The sequence below is a fragment of the Austrofundulus limnaeus genome, unplaced genomic scaffold (genome assembly GCF_001266775.1).
Source record: "Austrofundulus limnaeus strain Quisiro unplaced genomic scaffold, Austrofundulus_limnaeus-1.0 Scaffold21, whole genome shotgun sequence".
NCBI classification, from domain to species: domain Eukaryota; kingdom Metazoa; phylum Chordata; class Actinopteri; order Cyprinodontiformes; family Rivulidae; genus Austrofundulus; species Austrofundulus limnaeus.
The window spans coordinates 2,903,857-2,920,863 of NW_013952423.1; the positions used below are offsets into that span (position 1 = coordinate 2,903,857).

At 40.0% G+C, this 17,007-nt stretch overlaps 1 protein-coding gene across 1 annotated transcript in view; it reads left to right on the plus strand.

Annotated features, from left to right (window-relative positions):
• Window positions 1-13,906, plus strand: part of zgc:77151 (AT-rich interactive domain-containing protein 5B) — a 26,211-nt gene extending 12,305 nt beyond the window's left edge. Inside the window, exons 3-13 of the mRNA XM_014003925.1 lie at window positions 1,105-1,212; window positions 3,905-4,106; window positions 4,279-4,509; window positions 5,231-5,337; window positions 5,438-5,585; window positions 5,865-5,917; window positions 6,085-6,182; window positions 6,836-7,049; window positions 7,401-7,487; window positions 7,542-7,832; window positions 7,922-13,906. Of these exons, the coding sequence (XP_013859379.1) occupies window positions 1,105-1,212; window positions 3,905-4,106; window positions 4,279-4,509; window positions 5,231-5,337; window positions 5,438-5,585; window positions 5,865-5,917; window positions 6,085-6,182; window positions 6,836-7,049; window positions 7,401-7,487; window positions 7,542-7,832; window positions 7,922-9,070 (2,688 nt within the window). The 3' untranslated portion in view covers window positions 9,071-13,906. The remainder of the gene's footprint in view (window positions 1-1,104; window positions 1,213-3,904; window positions 4,107-4,278; window positions 4,510-5,230; window positions 5,338-5,437; window positions 5,586-5,864; window positions 5,918-6,084; window positions 6,183-6,835; window positions 7,050-7,400; window positions 7,488-7,541; window positions 7,833-7,921) is intronic.
• The last annotated feature ends 3,101 nt before the right edge of the window (window positions 13,907-17,007 follow it).

Genomic DNA, 17,007 nt, shown 5'->3' on the forward strand with positions numbered 1-17,007 from the left:
AGTCTAAAAAAAACAAAAACTAAGTCCACAGAATCCTTCTCTTGATTTAACATCTGCAGAACTTTATGTTTACCAGCATTCAGATTAATATATACATATTATTATTATTACTGGTATATTATTTATCATTATACACATCAGGATAAATAAAAAGACCATATTCATGTAAAGAAGAAACATAATGCATATAGTTTATACCGAATTTCACAAAAAAACTAGTACAACTGAACTAGTCAGGCATTTTTTATTTTCTAATCCTTATTTTATTGTAGTCTTTAAATGATTTAAAGGTAATTCTGATGGATTTGAGAGAGAAGAAAGAAAGAAGAGAAAAAAGTTGGATTATTTTAGTAAACATCAGGCTAGCATGAGCTAATCAGCATGTTTTACGTTTTGTATTAGTGTTAATCACATATTTGCATACAAATTGATTTCTGTTGTGGGTATAAAAAACCCAAATAATGTGTTCTGTTATGTTGGTCGCATATTCAAAGAGCCACATTTGGCCTGCAGGCCTTAAATTGGACACAAGCTTTATATGATGGAGATCATTTCTAACAAACATGTTGAATAAATAGATTTAAACATTAAAATTTGGTTTCATGGTTTGAAGGAGACGTATAGCTGATGACCGAACGTCAGTCGGATCCTGACCCCTGTGGGCTGCAGGCCCACACAGTACGTTAAAGACACGAGCTGCAGAACCCAAACATGAAACTGTTTTTAATGATATAAAAACATGACGGTTTTTAACTTCAGGTAAGATACTTAACTGATTAATGAAATTAATTACTAATAAAGTTTCTGTTTTTAAAATACGAAATACTGAAGTGAAAAACTGATCCTTGTCTTGGAGCAGTTAGTAATATTTAAATAAAATTTGAATAGATTCAGTTAACCTCAAACAGTCGACTCGGCTCGTTTTCTAAGTTAAAACTCCAGATGATTTAGTAAACAGAAAACGTGACCTTTGACCTYAGCGATCACTAATCAGTCACGTTGTTTACCTCCACCTGAGTTTTTATCGTCTGTGTTTCAGATTTGAGACTAAACGAGGAAACTGATGCAGAAACATGTTTTTACAAACTCACCTGTCTCCTGCAGGTGACCTTACTATGGGAGGATCAGACACGGCGCCACCTGCTGGCCAGCGCCAGGCTCTACTTCCTGCCCGAGGACACGCCGAAGGGCCGGACCAGAGAGCACGGAGAGGTAGGACCGACTGAAACTGGACTCCAGTTTGATGCTGCTGGTTTTGTCTAAATTGTTGTTTTTGTTTTCAACATTTTTTTTATTAGTTTGTTTTTAGTGGAGTCCTTTTTTACTTAGAAATTATTTAGAAATTAAAATTCATTAAATTCAGCAGCAAATCATCTCATTTATGATGTAAAATCTGATTTATTTYTGTCTTTTAGTGAACATAAAGATGTGTTAAAATAAGCTCTGCTGATGTCGACTCCTGTCAGGTGCTGAATAAAGACCTGCTTTATTTAGTCGGAGCTGCTCTTTAAGTCCTAATAATATCCTCGTCTCAAACGCCGCTGCCTTTTTTTAACCAAACATCTCCAGGCAGGAATCTGAACAGGTTCTGCTGCTGATGAGCGTTTTATTTAACATCGTTTGTGTCTGAAGTGTGGAATAAAATCTGAACWTCTGATTTATTAATATGATTTCTAAATGTATTGTTGAGTTTTAAAAATAAATTCAGGCTGCGGCTCACATGTAAACCTCTAAAACAAACTAATAAACAGCTCAAACCTAAATCTTATGACTTGTCTGAAACCTTTTTTTTTCTGAAAGTCACATTTTTTATTATCTTTAATGATCTAAAGCAGAGGAGCCCAAAGTGGGGCCCGCGGGCCAAATTTGGCCCGCCAAGCCATTTGATTTGGCCCACCAACAGTTGCCAAAGTTATAAGGTTGTAACCTGTTATCCTATAGGTAGAAACACAGTATTTCCATTGGTCAAATGACTATATAAAAAGGGCTGTAGTGATGGTAGTTTTCATTCATTGTTCTGACCTTATCTTTGATTTAATAGGGTTAAACATGAAACATGAAAGACAACAAGAAATATTTAGATTAGATCTAACCCTGCATGTAGATTTTCACACTTCATAAGGCCACAAAAACTCATGTTTATCAATTTATGACATGTCCCATGAGCCTTTGCTACTTAAGCGTATAGCAGACTTTCTCCAAGTGCACAGACAAAGAGGGCCATTGCATAGCTTGATCATTAAAAATAAAGGACTTTACTTTAAAAAGTATTTGAATTTCATGTATTATATTACTGTAATTGGCCCGCAGCCGTGGACAGATTTTCATTTTGGCCCTCTCGGGGAAAATGTTTGGGCACCCCTGATCTAAAGCGTTAGAGCACAAACACACAATCTGTTGCAAAAATCAAACTAAAGTTTCTTTCTCCTGCTGGTTTAAATTCATTCAGGTGAGGCTGAAAATTCATACATATCTTTGTTTTCTGTTCATTCAAACTGATGATCAGATTTTCACAAAGCGTTTGCRTTTGTTCAGCAGTTCCTGTTTCTGCATAAAGAGGCCGACTGGAGCAGGAAGTTGATRTAGGTTGTTGTTCGGCGTGCACGCTCAGCTGAAGAATAACATCTGTTTTACAAAAAGAAAAGTTAGAACAGGAGTGAGAAAAGTTTCAGTCTGTTAGAGGATCAACAAAGACTTGAATTTTGCACAGATGCAAGTTATGGGTTGGATTTATCAGTGTTTTTAATAATATAACATAAAATAACATATTTAATAACACTTTACAGATTCTGGGTTAYGGTGCTGACTCAGGTAGGACCCAGGTGGGTCCGGTTAGTCCTTGTTCCCTGAATAGATCCAGCATCAGGACTGAGCAGCTCTCAAACATCTGCAGCAGGTGTTTATGTGAAGAACAGAGTCCGCTGAGAGGCCCGTTAGAGGACTGAAGGAATCTGGACTCGAGGAGGTCCCTGCAGGAAGCTAATGCTAACAYGCTAACTCCTGTAGCTTGTTGTAAACGTTTTATCATTAAAACATGTTTTAAACTGGATCAGAACAATAATGTTCAGTTTTTAACCTTTGAACCAGTAACCAGTCAGGTCTGTAAATCAAACAGATTTTATCTTCTTTATGACAACTGGAACAAAAATTACAAACTGAGTTTTTGTCGACTTTTTATTTTGAGTGATGCAAAGAGATGCTGTAGAAAAAAATAATGTTCAGGGCAAAAAAAAGTACTTTAATATGTTTGCAAATTTTAAATTAAACCTCTGTTTTTATCTTCACAGAATATAAAATAAATCCAGTAAAAATAAAAAAAATATTTATCTTGAATTTACAAAAACCAGAACCATTTTACAGTTTATTTTTCTATAGTAAAAATGTCTCAAACTTAGAACTGAAAATTAAAAAATGATTTTCCATCTGAAAATAAAAACTATAGATATCATAAAGTTTCAGTAAATACTAAACCAAAGTTCAAATATAAAAAGTAATGTTTAAAAGTTGATGTGAGAGTTTATCAAATGGAACTTCCTGTTTCATGTTTGTGAGTTGTAAACATCATCTGTTGCTGAGCAGCTTCTCAAACTGAAACATGAAATAAAAACATGAAATCTTTTAAAATAAAAACTGATTTAAAGGTTAGATTTTAGCAGAAAAACCTCCTGTTTTAAATCTGATCCTCCTGTAGATTCTGTTCTGTTCTCACACAAACATTAAGATGTTCCTGTCAGAACACGTCCTGCTCCACGTTCTCACCTGCACAGGTAAAGTGGAGGCGGGGCTTCTTTAAGCTTCAAGACAAAAGATATTAATTTATAATCACAGCAGGCAGACGTCATCAGCTGGAGTGAAACATTTTAGTGTTTAAACCTGCCGTTGTGCTGCTCTCTCTTCTCTTTAGGATGAGGTCGTGGCCGTGTCCAGGAAGATGGTGGTCCGGGTGGAGGACCTGGTGCAGTGGTCCTGTTCAGAGTCGGCAGGTTGGAGCAGAAACCCGAAGTCGCCACCCGATGAGACCAACGGCGTCCACAGTCCTCCGCCGAGCAGCAACGCCACCGAAGACCCACAGGAGGAGAAGCAGCTCCTGGAAGTCAAAACTGAGGGTAAAAAAACCCTGATTGCTCTTCAGTTTCTGTAACAAATTGTGAGAAAACACTCAGCTGAACAATAACTACGATGAGACGGACCGAGCCCTGGGAACCACACAAATGTTTTCTTGTATTTGAGTCGGGTCCGTTTSGTTCTGACGGGTCGGTTCTTTGATTCCCTCCTCAGACGAGGCGCTGCAGCAGCCAGGAGTCAAAGTCCTCAGCTACCCTCAGTATTGTCGCTACCGCTCGCTGCAGAGACGCATCCAGGACGGAGCCAGGGGCCCCGAGCTGCAGGACCCCCACCTGCTGGCTCTGGGGGGTATCAAGGTTCTGCCCGGCGCCCGGGTCATGTACTGCAGGGACACCTTCAACCACCCGACCCTGGAGAGCAGTGCCTGCTTCTCCTGGCAGTTCAGTGAGTGCACAGCTGCTTCTACACCTCAGATTATCTGACACCTGGAGACGAGGAGTCTGCTAGCATTCAGCTAGCATTTAGCGACRATTGTTCTAGTTTTAGCTAAGGTTTGGATTTGCTTCTTTTAACTTTAAGCTACGTTTTTCTAGTATGTTGGTACTTTTATCTAATCTATTTTTATGCTCAAACAGCAGCTCCATTTTTAAATTCTGCTTCTTCAGGTCCTCATTTTAACTGGAGTCGCATCAAACAGATTAAAATATCTAATCTTAACTCCTAGTTTGACCTCAGCAGCTTAGTTCTGCAGCCCAGAGGAACAAATCCTGACCTCTGACTCATCGCATTGTATTTATAATAACTGAGACTAAAGGCAGATTCCTCACTTTGTTTTATGTAGTTTTTCAGATTATTTCTGTCATTTTAGTCTAAAAAAAACAAAAACTAAGTCCACAGAATCCTTCTCTTGATTTAACATCTGCAGAACTTTATGTTTACCAGCATTCAGATTAATATATACATATTATTATTATTACTTATTTATTTTTTTTAACCATTATATCAAATAAAGTCAGGGTCAACACTGCCCCCTGCTGGATACTCTGAGCTCTTACAGACAAATCAAACAGTTTTCATTCCCTTGTCCTGCAGCCTGTTTATGTTGATTGTTCTAGTTTTAGCTAAGGTTTGGATATTGATGTTTTTAAATCTGCGTTTCCTGCAGGATGTCCATCTCTCAGTCTGCGAGGACGACCTCGTAAGAGGAGGAGCCGCGACAGCAGAGACTCTCCGACCTCCAGCCAGTCGGAGTCGTGGATCGACAGGATGAAGGTTTGTGGCCGGAGCCGTGTGCAGCCCAACGCTGCGGTAAATAAAACCATAAATAAGGACAGGAAGCAATCAGATCCACTGTAATCCCCCCTCCCTGCAGGAGAACGTGATGGGCAGCGTGGAGGTGGGCTGTGAGGGCAGCTGGCTCCCTCACCCCGAGGAGCAGCTCTTCCTGGATCAGCTCTACATCTTCATGGAGCACCACGGGTCGCCCATCCACAAAGTCCCCAACCTGGGCTTCAAGAAGAGTGAGGACTCCAGTTTTCTGCTTCGCATCGTTTTGGGATTTATTAGGATTTTTAAAAAAAGAACACCGGATAAATTAGTTTTTATGTGACGCTGCAGCAGATTATCTTTGAGGAAACAACAAACCCTAAAAGTTATAAAAATAAAAACTCTTGAACTTTATTCTGGAGCTGAAAGCATTTTACTTTTGCTTTAAGACAAAAAAAAAACTATTTAGTTTAAATTCTTCCAACTGACCGTGTTTTTTTATTTTTCTTTATTTTTGCTGCTGGATTCAACAGTTGACCTCTTCCTCATGTTCTCTGTGGTCAAACGGCTCGGAGGATACAAAAAGGTTCGTTGTGTCGTTCATTTTGTTATTGGCAGAAAAATATAAAAGTTGCATCAGAACTTTTGAACAGAAAATGATTTTATTGCTTTATGCAGAATTATTTCCCACAATAAAACCTTTTATTTTGAAAATTTTAAAGAGACAGGAAGTGAAGTGTTTGTGTGTCTCAGGTGACGATGGAGCGTCTGTGGAAAGTGGTTTATAACGAGCTGGGAGGATGTCCAGGAAGCACCAGTGCTGCCACCTGCACCAGGAGACACTATGAGAGGTCTGGACACACAACACAACATGACGCAACACAATTACACAAACACAACAACAAGATTAAAGTGCCTGTGACATGCAAATCCTTCAAATGCAAAAAAGTCAAAAAACATTTTTAAATTTAAGAAAGTTAGAATAATACACACGATTTAACCCATTTTGTCTCATAACCAGCATGTTTTCAGCCAAAGTGAAACAGGAAGTGACATCAAAGGGGAACTCTAACAAATAAAACTCTGCTTTTTGTTTATTAAAACAATATTATTTAAACTCTGACGCTTCATCTCTCTGATAGTGACTCAAAATAATCTAAAGAAACAGATTCTTCTCTACAGTCTGGGTTGTTAGTCACTGTAACAATGCTCTCTTCACATGCAGACATTCCCCTTTGACATCACTTCCTGTTACTTCACAGGCAAACTGTTCATCTCAGCGACATGAAATTTCTTTTGCAATATTTTATCAATGTTATCTTTCTAAAAATGCATTCATACATAAAAATATTTGACGTCACAGGTACTTTAAACAGATTGTTTTTACTGATGGTATATGGATGACACACAGCAGGGTCACAGCTGGAGTGAACGAGGATCTCTGACCTGATGTTCTCAGGATCCAGACGTAGAAGCAGACAGTGAGTCTCTAACTGTGTCTCAGGTTGTTGCTGCCGTACGAAGACCACCTCAGAGCCGGAGGAGCAGACTTCAAGGTCCCGGAGTCCCCCATCTCGCCAAAACCCAGAGCGATACGAGGACGAAAACCTCTTCACAGAGGCAGGAAACCAGGTCCAAAACCCAAGGAGAAGAAGGTCCTGCCTGCAGCGCCTCCTCCTCCACCTCCTCCTCCTCTTCCCCCTCCTCCTCCAACTGCTGTAAGTACCGCTCAGTTCTGATTCAAGGACAAACGTCTCAAAAGCCCAATAAAAAACAGGACAGCCCAGATTAAATGTGAAATTAAACTCATTTCAGCTTTTATTTTGAAAAAAAATAAGACTTCAGATTATTTTTATTCTGAAATGTGAACACATTTTCCAAATGTTTTTTATTACACAAAATATAATTTATGTTAACAAAACAATTACAAGTCAGTGCTGCTTATATCCACAATTTATACTGCAGAGACTTTTATTTTGAAATGAAGATCCTCTAATTTAGAATCAAACCGAACTGCAGAAAGAATGAAATGTTTAAAAAAGTTAAAACTCCTCTTGTCTCATGGGCAGGTTGCGGACGGTTCTGGCCTGGTCGTGGACGGTTCTGGCCCGGTCGTGGACGGTTCTGGCCCGGTCGTGGACGGTTCTAGCCGAACTGCAGAAAGAATGAAATGTTTAAAAAAGTTAAAACTCCTCTTGTCTCATGGGCAGGTTGCGGACGGTTCTGGCCCGGTCGTGGACGGTTCTGGCCCGGTCGTGGACGGTTCTAGCCCGGTCGTGGACGGTTCTGGCCCGGTCGTGAACCCAAACGGCCCCGCGGTGGTGAAACGGGGCAGAGGACGGCCGCCGGGCACTCGGAACAAGTCCACCCTGATGGCTCAGGCCAAGCTGGGGGCTCAGCGGCAGGCTAAAGCTAACGTAGCGCTGATGGAGCCGCAGCTGCTCGCTCCACTTCCTGTTAAAGGCCGAGGAGGAGCGACGAGCAGCAGCACCACGCACCGGGTAAAGATCCGAGTCTGGACTCAGGTTTTGACTCAGCTGAACTGTAAACGGTTCAGTTTCTGATCCAGAATCTTGTTTTGTGTTTTCAGCTCATCCAGCCGGCCCTCCTGCCGTTAAACCTGCCCCTCAGCCCAGACCTGTCCCCCCTGTCGCCCCCCCTCTTCTCCTTCCAGACCAAAGCCAAGGAGCTGAAGCTGAGCCGAGGGGACTCGGTGGCTCCGCCCCCCGCCGTCCTCGTTTCCGCTCTGCCTCGCTTCGTCGGGGGTCCGCTGGGCGGTTTCAGCCCCACCAAAGGCGTTTGTCCCCTGGACGTCATCAGGAGCCGCATCAGCCTTCAGCGGGCCCCCGACAGCCCCGCCCTGACCCCCCAAGACCCCACACAGCACCGGCCCACCATCTACACCCTGCAGCCCAAGAGCGGCAGCCCAGACCCTCCTCATCCCAGCGTGGACCAGCTCCACCAGAACCACTGCTCGGGCTGCACCATGGAGGACGGGGGGCAGAGGGGGGCCGGCCGAGACCCCCGAAGCCGACCTCCCCTGCCCCCGCTCCGGGTCCTGCCCCTGAACCTGGACTGTGACGTCCAGGTGAGGCAGCTGATGAGGACCCGGCACCATGACCCGTCCCAGCTGCAGACCTTCACCCGCCGGCTCTCCGAGGCCCTGTCCCAGAACCTGACCCTGAAACCCACCTGCTCCCCCATCACCCCTCCCCCCGAGCAGGCCCTGCCCCTCAACCTCAGCAAACGCTTCGCGCCCAAAAGAACCAGCGCCGAGGGACCCGAGCTGAGCTGGCAGGCCGTCAACGGGACCGCGGACCCGCCGGGGGCCAAGAACTCCAGACCCAGCTTCCAGGATCAGGCGCAGGATTTCAGCCTGGGGGCCCGGTCCAGCTCCGGAGTCCGAGCCGGAGGCCCAAACGTGGATCTGAGGAGCCAGGAGGAACCGGCAGACCTGAGCTCCCCCAGCAGGATCCGGGCCTTCCTGCTGGGTCTGCCGCCCTTCCAGGTGAAACTGGAGGAGGACCTGAACGGGACCAGGTTCACTAAGTTTCCCCCTCCACCCGAGTCCGAAACCCAGAGGACCGAGACCAAGGAGGGAGGAGTCAGCGTGAAGGTGGAGGCGGAGCAAAGCGTCAGTAAACTACAGAACCTGGAGGAGAGAGATCCGGCTCCCTGTTCTGGTCCTGTGGGTCTGCCAGGAGCCGGACCCTCTAACTCWGACACACACTGTTTTTAGCCCCGCCTCCCAGGATCTGGACCAGCAGGGTCCATCTTGTTCAAGGAGGAACGTTGGACCGCTCCTGAACTCCTGACAATCACTGATCCTGTCCTCTCTGTTAGACGGAAACAAAGCAGCAGGTTGTAACCATGACTCAGCAGTTTGTAACAAACATTGCCAGGACTCCACAACACTATCAGCTTCAGTATTCAGCTGAAACACTGAAGACTCGCGTCAGAATGAACAGCTCACGTCTATGGGTGATGCTATGCATCCAGACTTCATTAAATAGCATCCAGTGTACTGTAGTCTGCTAGTTTCATTTGGAAATTGTACTCTACTTCTGAAGAGCTATAGTTATTTTCTGATAAAGTGTTTAAATGTAATGTAGGGCTCTAAATGGAAAGCTCAGACTTCACCTTACTAGCTTGTTAAGTGAAGCGTTTCTATAGTCCTGCTCGTTAGCTCACACCACGTGCCTTAAAGGGCCCGCGATCTGCCTCATCGCTGGCTTCAGATACATCCGCTTAAAGGGATACCTCCATGTTTTTATCGTCCCCTCACATTAACCGAACCACCGGTTAGGCCCTGCCCTCCTCCTGTCAGTCTTTCTTCATCACCACTCTTCATATCTCACATGTAGCTCAACTACCTCAGGTTCTTTTTGCCCTCCCACAGCTAACTAACCTGCGTTTTTATAGAATTATTGCCCCAAATGATCCAGATAACTTTCTGTAGCGCCCTCTCCTGGCCAGCTGCAGTGCAAGTGATAAGTCCCGCCCCTTTTATATTTCTAGATTCAGATTTAAATTTTCTGTTTTTACATATTGTTCAAATGGACATTTTAAACATGTTTATCCACATAGCTAAGGCTTTAGGAGAAATGTTCACTGTGATTGACAGTGTGAACGAGGTGGGAGGGGTGAGTAGGCGGGACTTCCTCATCTGGCTCCGAAATACAGCACTCATTAACGTTTCATCAATCTTAATCATATTAATGGGAGATCTAATCCTGACTTTTGGTTATACTATTGATCATTATCCTCAAATGTTTTATTTTTGTGTCTGCTTTATCATTCACGGTTTATTTCTATGAAATCTAAACAAAGACTTGTGAGTTAAAGTACAAAATACACGTTATAAGTGCCAATTCTAACATGACAAAAAAATTAATGATTATTTATCTGGTGTCACCTTATAGAGCAAACAAACCACTGTTTTATTCTAAGCTACCATGAATTACTCCCATTCTTTAGTCTTTGAAAACTTTTTATAACTTGTTCAGACTCTAATTTATCTGCCAGGACTGGTTAAAACCACGGCTCAGATGTAGGGGAACTCCTCCACCGTTAAGTCATTTCAGTCAAAACCTTCAAGCAATTAAAGATGATTAAAAATAACAATATTGACGTTAAATTTCCTAACTACACTGAAGAATTGTGACAGCCCTGAATAGATTCAGTCCCAACGTCTGATGGTAAAAAGTGATTTGCATCAATTTAAATATTAAAGCTTTGTTTACGGTTTAACATAATGAAAATAATTAAATGTACAGCGTTCACTCCCACCAAAGAAAGTCTGAAGAATGTTTTAATAATTTTAAGCCCTGTCTTCACTACTTTGGATATTTTTATTATTTTTTCACCCCTTAGATGGAGGTCTTTATTGTGATAAAATGTTTATAATCTATTTTACATTAACACTCGTTTTTATATTTCCATGTCTAATCGTGAGTGCAAAACACATCCTTTGTTTTATCCTCTCAATGTTTACATGTTTGTAAAAGAAAATAAATGTCAAAATATTTTATTAATTACAAGCTGCCAACCAACAATTAGCATACATGCTAACTTAACCTTGAAAAGGCCATAGAAAAGCTAGCACTAATTAGCATAATCTTTATAACATAACATTTATACACAAATCAAACATTTTAAATTCATAACTTTACGAGACAGATCTTCAGGTTTCAGTGAAGTAAAGAAGAGGGTAAATATAGAAATACCAGACAACCGACACCGAGCAACAACCATTCACAGATTCACAAAATCTAATTTAAAACTGATCATGTAGCAGCTAATGGTCACTTTGTGCTCTAGAAACCAAAAAAATAAAACAATGAAGGCGTGTTTATGTTAATTTTTTTTACTTCTGACTCATTTTATCCTGAATCGTTCACCACGCAACTCAGATTAGCACATTTAAGAAAAGGTTAAACATGATTTTAAAAGGAGTATAATAAAAGCTATAGCTGTTACGGAAGCATTTTTCAGCCAAAATGATCTGTTTTGAGATTTTGTTATTGTGGACTTTTTCGCCACCTAGTGGTGTGAAATGAGTATTTCAGTCTTTTTGTTAAAAGCGTGTTAAAGATTGTATAAAAATATCCGGAGCAGGGTTTAGTGCCATCACTCCCTGTAAAACAACGAGGTATCCCTTTAAATCAGCCTTTCCCGTTTGCTTTTGTGCCACAGATGTTTCAGATTTGCACACCTACTGTACCGTTATGCTTTTTCATATTTAAAACAACCTTGTTTATATTTCCAATTTGTCGATATATTTTATTTTACCCGAACGTTGAAACTAATACACAAAGGTGCTGTTTATTTTTCCAATATGTAGCTTATGGCCATATTATCTTTATTTTTCTTTTCTTTTCTTACTTTTTGGCTCGATTTAAAGCTAAAAAACATGTCATTAAATATTTTAACGGTGACAAAAGCTGAAGAGTTGTTTAGAGAGAGAATATTTTAAGGACTGACCAGAAGCTGGGTTTATTTTCTGATTTATTTGACTGTTTGGTTTAATGTAACAGATTATTTGTGAGTGAGAGCATGAGTTCTGAGCAGATGCACCAAAGTGCTTCACTAGACTCCATGGGATTTCACATTTTTGTTTTATTTGTCTTTGATTTTTTTTTTAATTTATCCTCAACAACAAAACCTACAGAGTGATGTTTTCATGATGCAGTAATAATTTTCACAGCAGAGGATCTACTGTAACCGTTTTGGCTCTGCTTCATCTCAAACCTGTATTTATTGTTGGGGAGGAGGAAACGGTAAAGCTGTAACTTTAGAGGAGCAAATTTGTACACCTTTTAAACGCTTTTCACTTTGAAGTGAACAAAACGGTTGTGAGAAAATTTTAAAAATCGTAAAACTGCAGCAAAACAAAGTACGTTCAGATTTTGAAAGGAAAACCTTTTAGTTTAGTTGTTGGGATGTTTATTAGCATGATATTCTAACGGAAGTAAGCTACATAAGGACACAGTTCTCTCATTTGAAATTAAAAAGATAAATTATGAATAAATAAACATTTCCCTTCATGATGCAGTTGATGATGCAGGTAGCATTGTGCTAATCTTTGTTAGCCAGATATGCTAATAATAAATATTCTGATTACGGTAGGATATAATCCACGTAAACTCACAGTTGACTACTTTTTTAATTTAAAAAAAGGTTAATTTCTCACTATTATGTTGTCGGCCAATAAACTCTTAGTTTTGTTTCTAGCTCAGTGAAAATTAGCGGTGGTACTGACCCGATTAGCCCGTTAGTCCCATTTTTACGGTTCTTTGTTTTCTTTTATTTTATAAACACAACTGTCAAAGTACAAGAACAAGAGCTGACTTGTCTGAAATGTAGATATTTTTAATTTTATGCTATTAAAAAGGCAAAATGTTGAGTCTAGTTTTAACAATATAATTGTTGAGATTGGAACACCAAGATAACTCACAAATATAAGATTTATGTTAATTCTGTTAGCTCGACATGCTAACACTGAGTTTAGATTTTCTGAAAACCAACAAGCTTTTCCTTCATTTGCCAAATTTGTTGAAGTTTCAGAGTTAAAGTACAAAAAAACATTGGCTTTGGTTTGATTTAATCATCCACACTCTATTTCGTTGTTAAACTTTAACTTTGCTTCAGACGTGCTGCCACTCCAGATTATTAATTTGTTTGTTTTGTAGCAACTAGGTTTGCTGAAAAGCATATTTTAAATAGATGTACTTTTATGTTTGATCAGATTTGGTTAAATGAAATGTACATTTTGTAAAAGAAAACTCCAGTTATCTTCAGATATTTTAGTGACCGTTGAACAGTGTTTGCAGCCAAAGGCTGCTGTTCGAGCTGACGCTTAAAGTGAAATATTTTGAATTATTCATCCTAAGCTTTGTTGGTTCAAGCTGAAGTTTAAAAGTACAAACCAGTTCCTCTGAAGGCTCTGAGCCTGGACCCTCCCAGTCCCCCCACAGCTCCACTGGACCAGTTTTCTCTCTCTGCTTCGCTTCTCGTTTGATTTGTTCTGTTTGACGACGAAACGCCACTGAGTCATTTGAAGACGAGCTGTTTTCTGTTTATACTCTGTAAACCAGTATAACTTTTTGTTTTCCTTTTTGTTTGGGTATTTAAGCTTAGTTTGTAAAAGTGTCTTTAGGTATTTTTCTTTATGTTTACATTTTGCTCTGCATGTTTAACAGATCTCCTGTATTCAGTGTTTTTGCACACTACTCCAGCTTCAGTCTTGAACGGCACGACTCATTTATGAACAGAACTTTTTAAGTGCCTGATTCAGTTGGAGTTGTTTGAATTCAGCCTTCATGCCATTGACTTGAACAGCGGCTCCCGCTGTCGTTAACGTTTTGTTGAATTTTGCGGCTGTTTGTTTCGGGCGGGGGGTGGGGGTGGGGGGGAGTTTGAGGCGGAAGGACCAGCAGCAGCAAAACGTTTTGCTCAGCTCCGCCTGTCGGAGCGAACTGGACCTACAGGACTCGATAAAAGGGAACCGTATGTTCGGTTGGACATTTATAATGAGAACTGATCAAAATAAAGGTGCCACATGTGACATTTTAAACTTGTTCTGCCGTTTTTCAGGACTTTATGTCAAAAATATAAATTATGTTGCACAAAACATTTCCCCACTCAAAGTTTAGAGTTAAGATACAAAAATACTGTGGATTTATTGTTAATAATGCTCTTAATGATGCTGATTTTCATTACAAAATAAAAAGAAGTGTACGATTAACGCACAAAATCAAACGTAAGTAGTTGTACTTTTCCTTAATTAACTGTAAATTATCACCACTGTGGTTCAGCATCGGTCAATTTGGAATAAAAGTAAAAATAATAAACGTGGGCTGGTCATCCACAGCTGAGCTAACTTTGGGAGACCGCTAAATTCAAGATGGCCGCCACGTCTGATGGACCCTCAGGCACAAAAATGGCCAAACCCCATTCAGTTTTAGAGATTCTGATATTAAATTTGGTGAGGTAGTACCTGAGAGTCCTCACCAACACATAGTCTGAGCACCGACTCATCCTGTGTGATGTTTTTTGAAATTTAACCAAAACAACTCCGACTCTTGGTTTTTTTCAGCTTGCTTTATGAAGTACGTTAAAAACAACAGTTGATCAAAGGGCTGCATAGGCAGAAATAAAAACACTTCAAGCCGAGTTAAAAACCAGTGAGAAAAAGTACATTTTAAGAGAAGACTTTAAAACATGAGACTCCGTTTGCCTGATATGTTGTAAAATATTCCAGTTTTGGGACGACTAACAACTAACTGATCTGCTGACCTAAGAGACGAGGGAACAGATCAAATGAAGAGAAAAGGATTTAAAAATCAATCCTAAAACGTACAGGAAGCCAGTGAAGAGAATCTAAAACAGGAGTAATATGCACTTGATTCTAGCAGTGGTTAAAAGCTGAGCAGCAGCATTTAAAACCAACTGGAGTCTAGAGAGTGACCTGTGACTGAGGCCAACATAAAGGGCATTACAGTAATCTAAACAAATTGTGATAAAAGCACGAATTAGCATTTCAAAGTGATGCAAAGAAGGAAAGGTTTTACTTAAGCTAGTTGTCTCAGATTAAAAAAGATAGATTTGACAACAGAGCTGTGCATCAAATTTAAGGCTGCAATCCAGCTTTACAGGCCAGGTCAACATGAGGTTTAGAACTCTCACTAGGCCCAAACAACATAACCTCTTGTCTTTTAGTCATTAAAATGCAGAAAATTATTATACATCCAAGATTTAATTTCAGCAATGCACTTCAACAAATAGCTTAAATCTGGTATCATCAGCATAAAAATGGAAAGCAATGCCATATCTTCTGAGAATGGCACCCAGAGGAAGCAGGTAGAGTGAAAAGAAAAGAGGTCCAAGAATGGATCCCTGAGGTACTCCACACATGAGAGGCAGTGGAGAAGACTCAGCAGATCCAACACGGACACACAAACTTCTCTCTATAAATAGGATCTGAACCTTTCTAAAGCTCTGGCCCGTGTTCCAACAGTTCTAGAAAGAGTCTGATGGAGGACCGCTGACCGGTCCAACAAAACCAAAACAACACAGTGACCATGATCTGCTGCCATCAACACATAATTTAAAATAAGGTCATATTTAGTTAGGAGAAGTGGGTCGATGAGCCTCTGTGATTCCTGGAACTAAACTCTAGATGGAAACAAAGAGCTTTCATTAAACATGAGATTTTTTCTCCAGGTTTTAAAATCACAGCAACTCTGTTGTCATAAATTTATTGACTTTTAAATCAGTTAAAAATCTACTTTGTCTAAAAAATGTTCCTTCTACATTGTCTCAGATCGATTAAAAGGTATTTTTGTAAACCTGGCTCTAACTCAAATTCCTTCTCTCCAGGATTTTTCAGCCTCACTCGGTTAGAAAAACATTTGGAGAGTAAACATTCACACCGAGGAGGAAATGAAGACATTCCTGACGTTTCTGCAGAGCCATTGTTACCGACGCTCACTTTAAAGATCCTGCTTTGGTTGCACAGATTTTTATTTTGCTTGGTTWGTTTGTTTTTGGTCATTTAAGATCTGCTGGTTCGACCTTTGACCCCACATMGACTGAACCGTTAAAGCAAAGTTTGACATAAAAATGTTTTGGCATGAAAATGTTCAGCGAATCCATGAGATTAAATGAGAATAAATTATTTATTTAATGGTTTTATTCAGATGGTAAAAGAGTTGGAAGATTTAAAAAACAGCAGCATCTGCGTTGTTTCCTTCAACTATAATTTTATTGACAGTATTGTTTAATTCAACAGCTTTAACTCTTTTAAATGTTTTTATAGTTTTGTCACAACTTAGTAGCAGCTAAATACTTTTACTGTAATTAATCCTGGTTTGTTCTCTTCTAACGACGCGTTTTCATTGTAACCTTTCGGTTTTCTTTGACACGTTTCTCAGATTGCTCGTGTTCRTTTTCAGTCCTATTAGATTGTAGCCTGCAGAACCCACGTTAATCCTCTCTTTGTTTTACACCTACAGACTTTTTTTTTTATTTCTCTAATCTGTTTTCACATCTGCTTCGACGCCCACAAACGTTCTGAGCTGGAAACAGTTTATTTTGATCCCATGAAGATGAGGTAATAAATGATGGGTATTTTTCAGGAGAGCTGGTCAAAATGGCTAAAAAGAAACCAAATGGATGTTAAACAGATATTATGTCTGAGGTTACAGGCTTAAAGCTTTTATTTGAGCTCTTCAAACTGAAAACAAAACACACTTAAAGGAACAAAAAGAGATTTTGTCTCAAAGACCAGATGGAAAAATACTGTTTTGTTTTGTTTTGTTCTCATCTGAGGAATCTGAGTTTAGAACCAGATCAATAAATCAATGCTGAGAAGTATTTCACAAAACAAAGGGAGGACAAGGACTGAAATATTAGCTTTACAGTTTCATTTTGTTCAGAAAGATGCAAGATTAATCACCTGCCACCTTTTGTTTTAAATGATAGATGTGATTATTCTGGTCAAACCTTGAAGATATTATGGGTTGCCGTTTGTAAAGTTACAGTCAAAAATTACCACCAATATTTTTGTTTTATTTAGCCTTTAATAAGAAAAAAAGAACAGATTTATTTTTCAAAGTCAGTTTTTCACCATATGATTCATACATTTATAAATGTCATAGTTTATAAACCAAATAT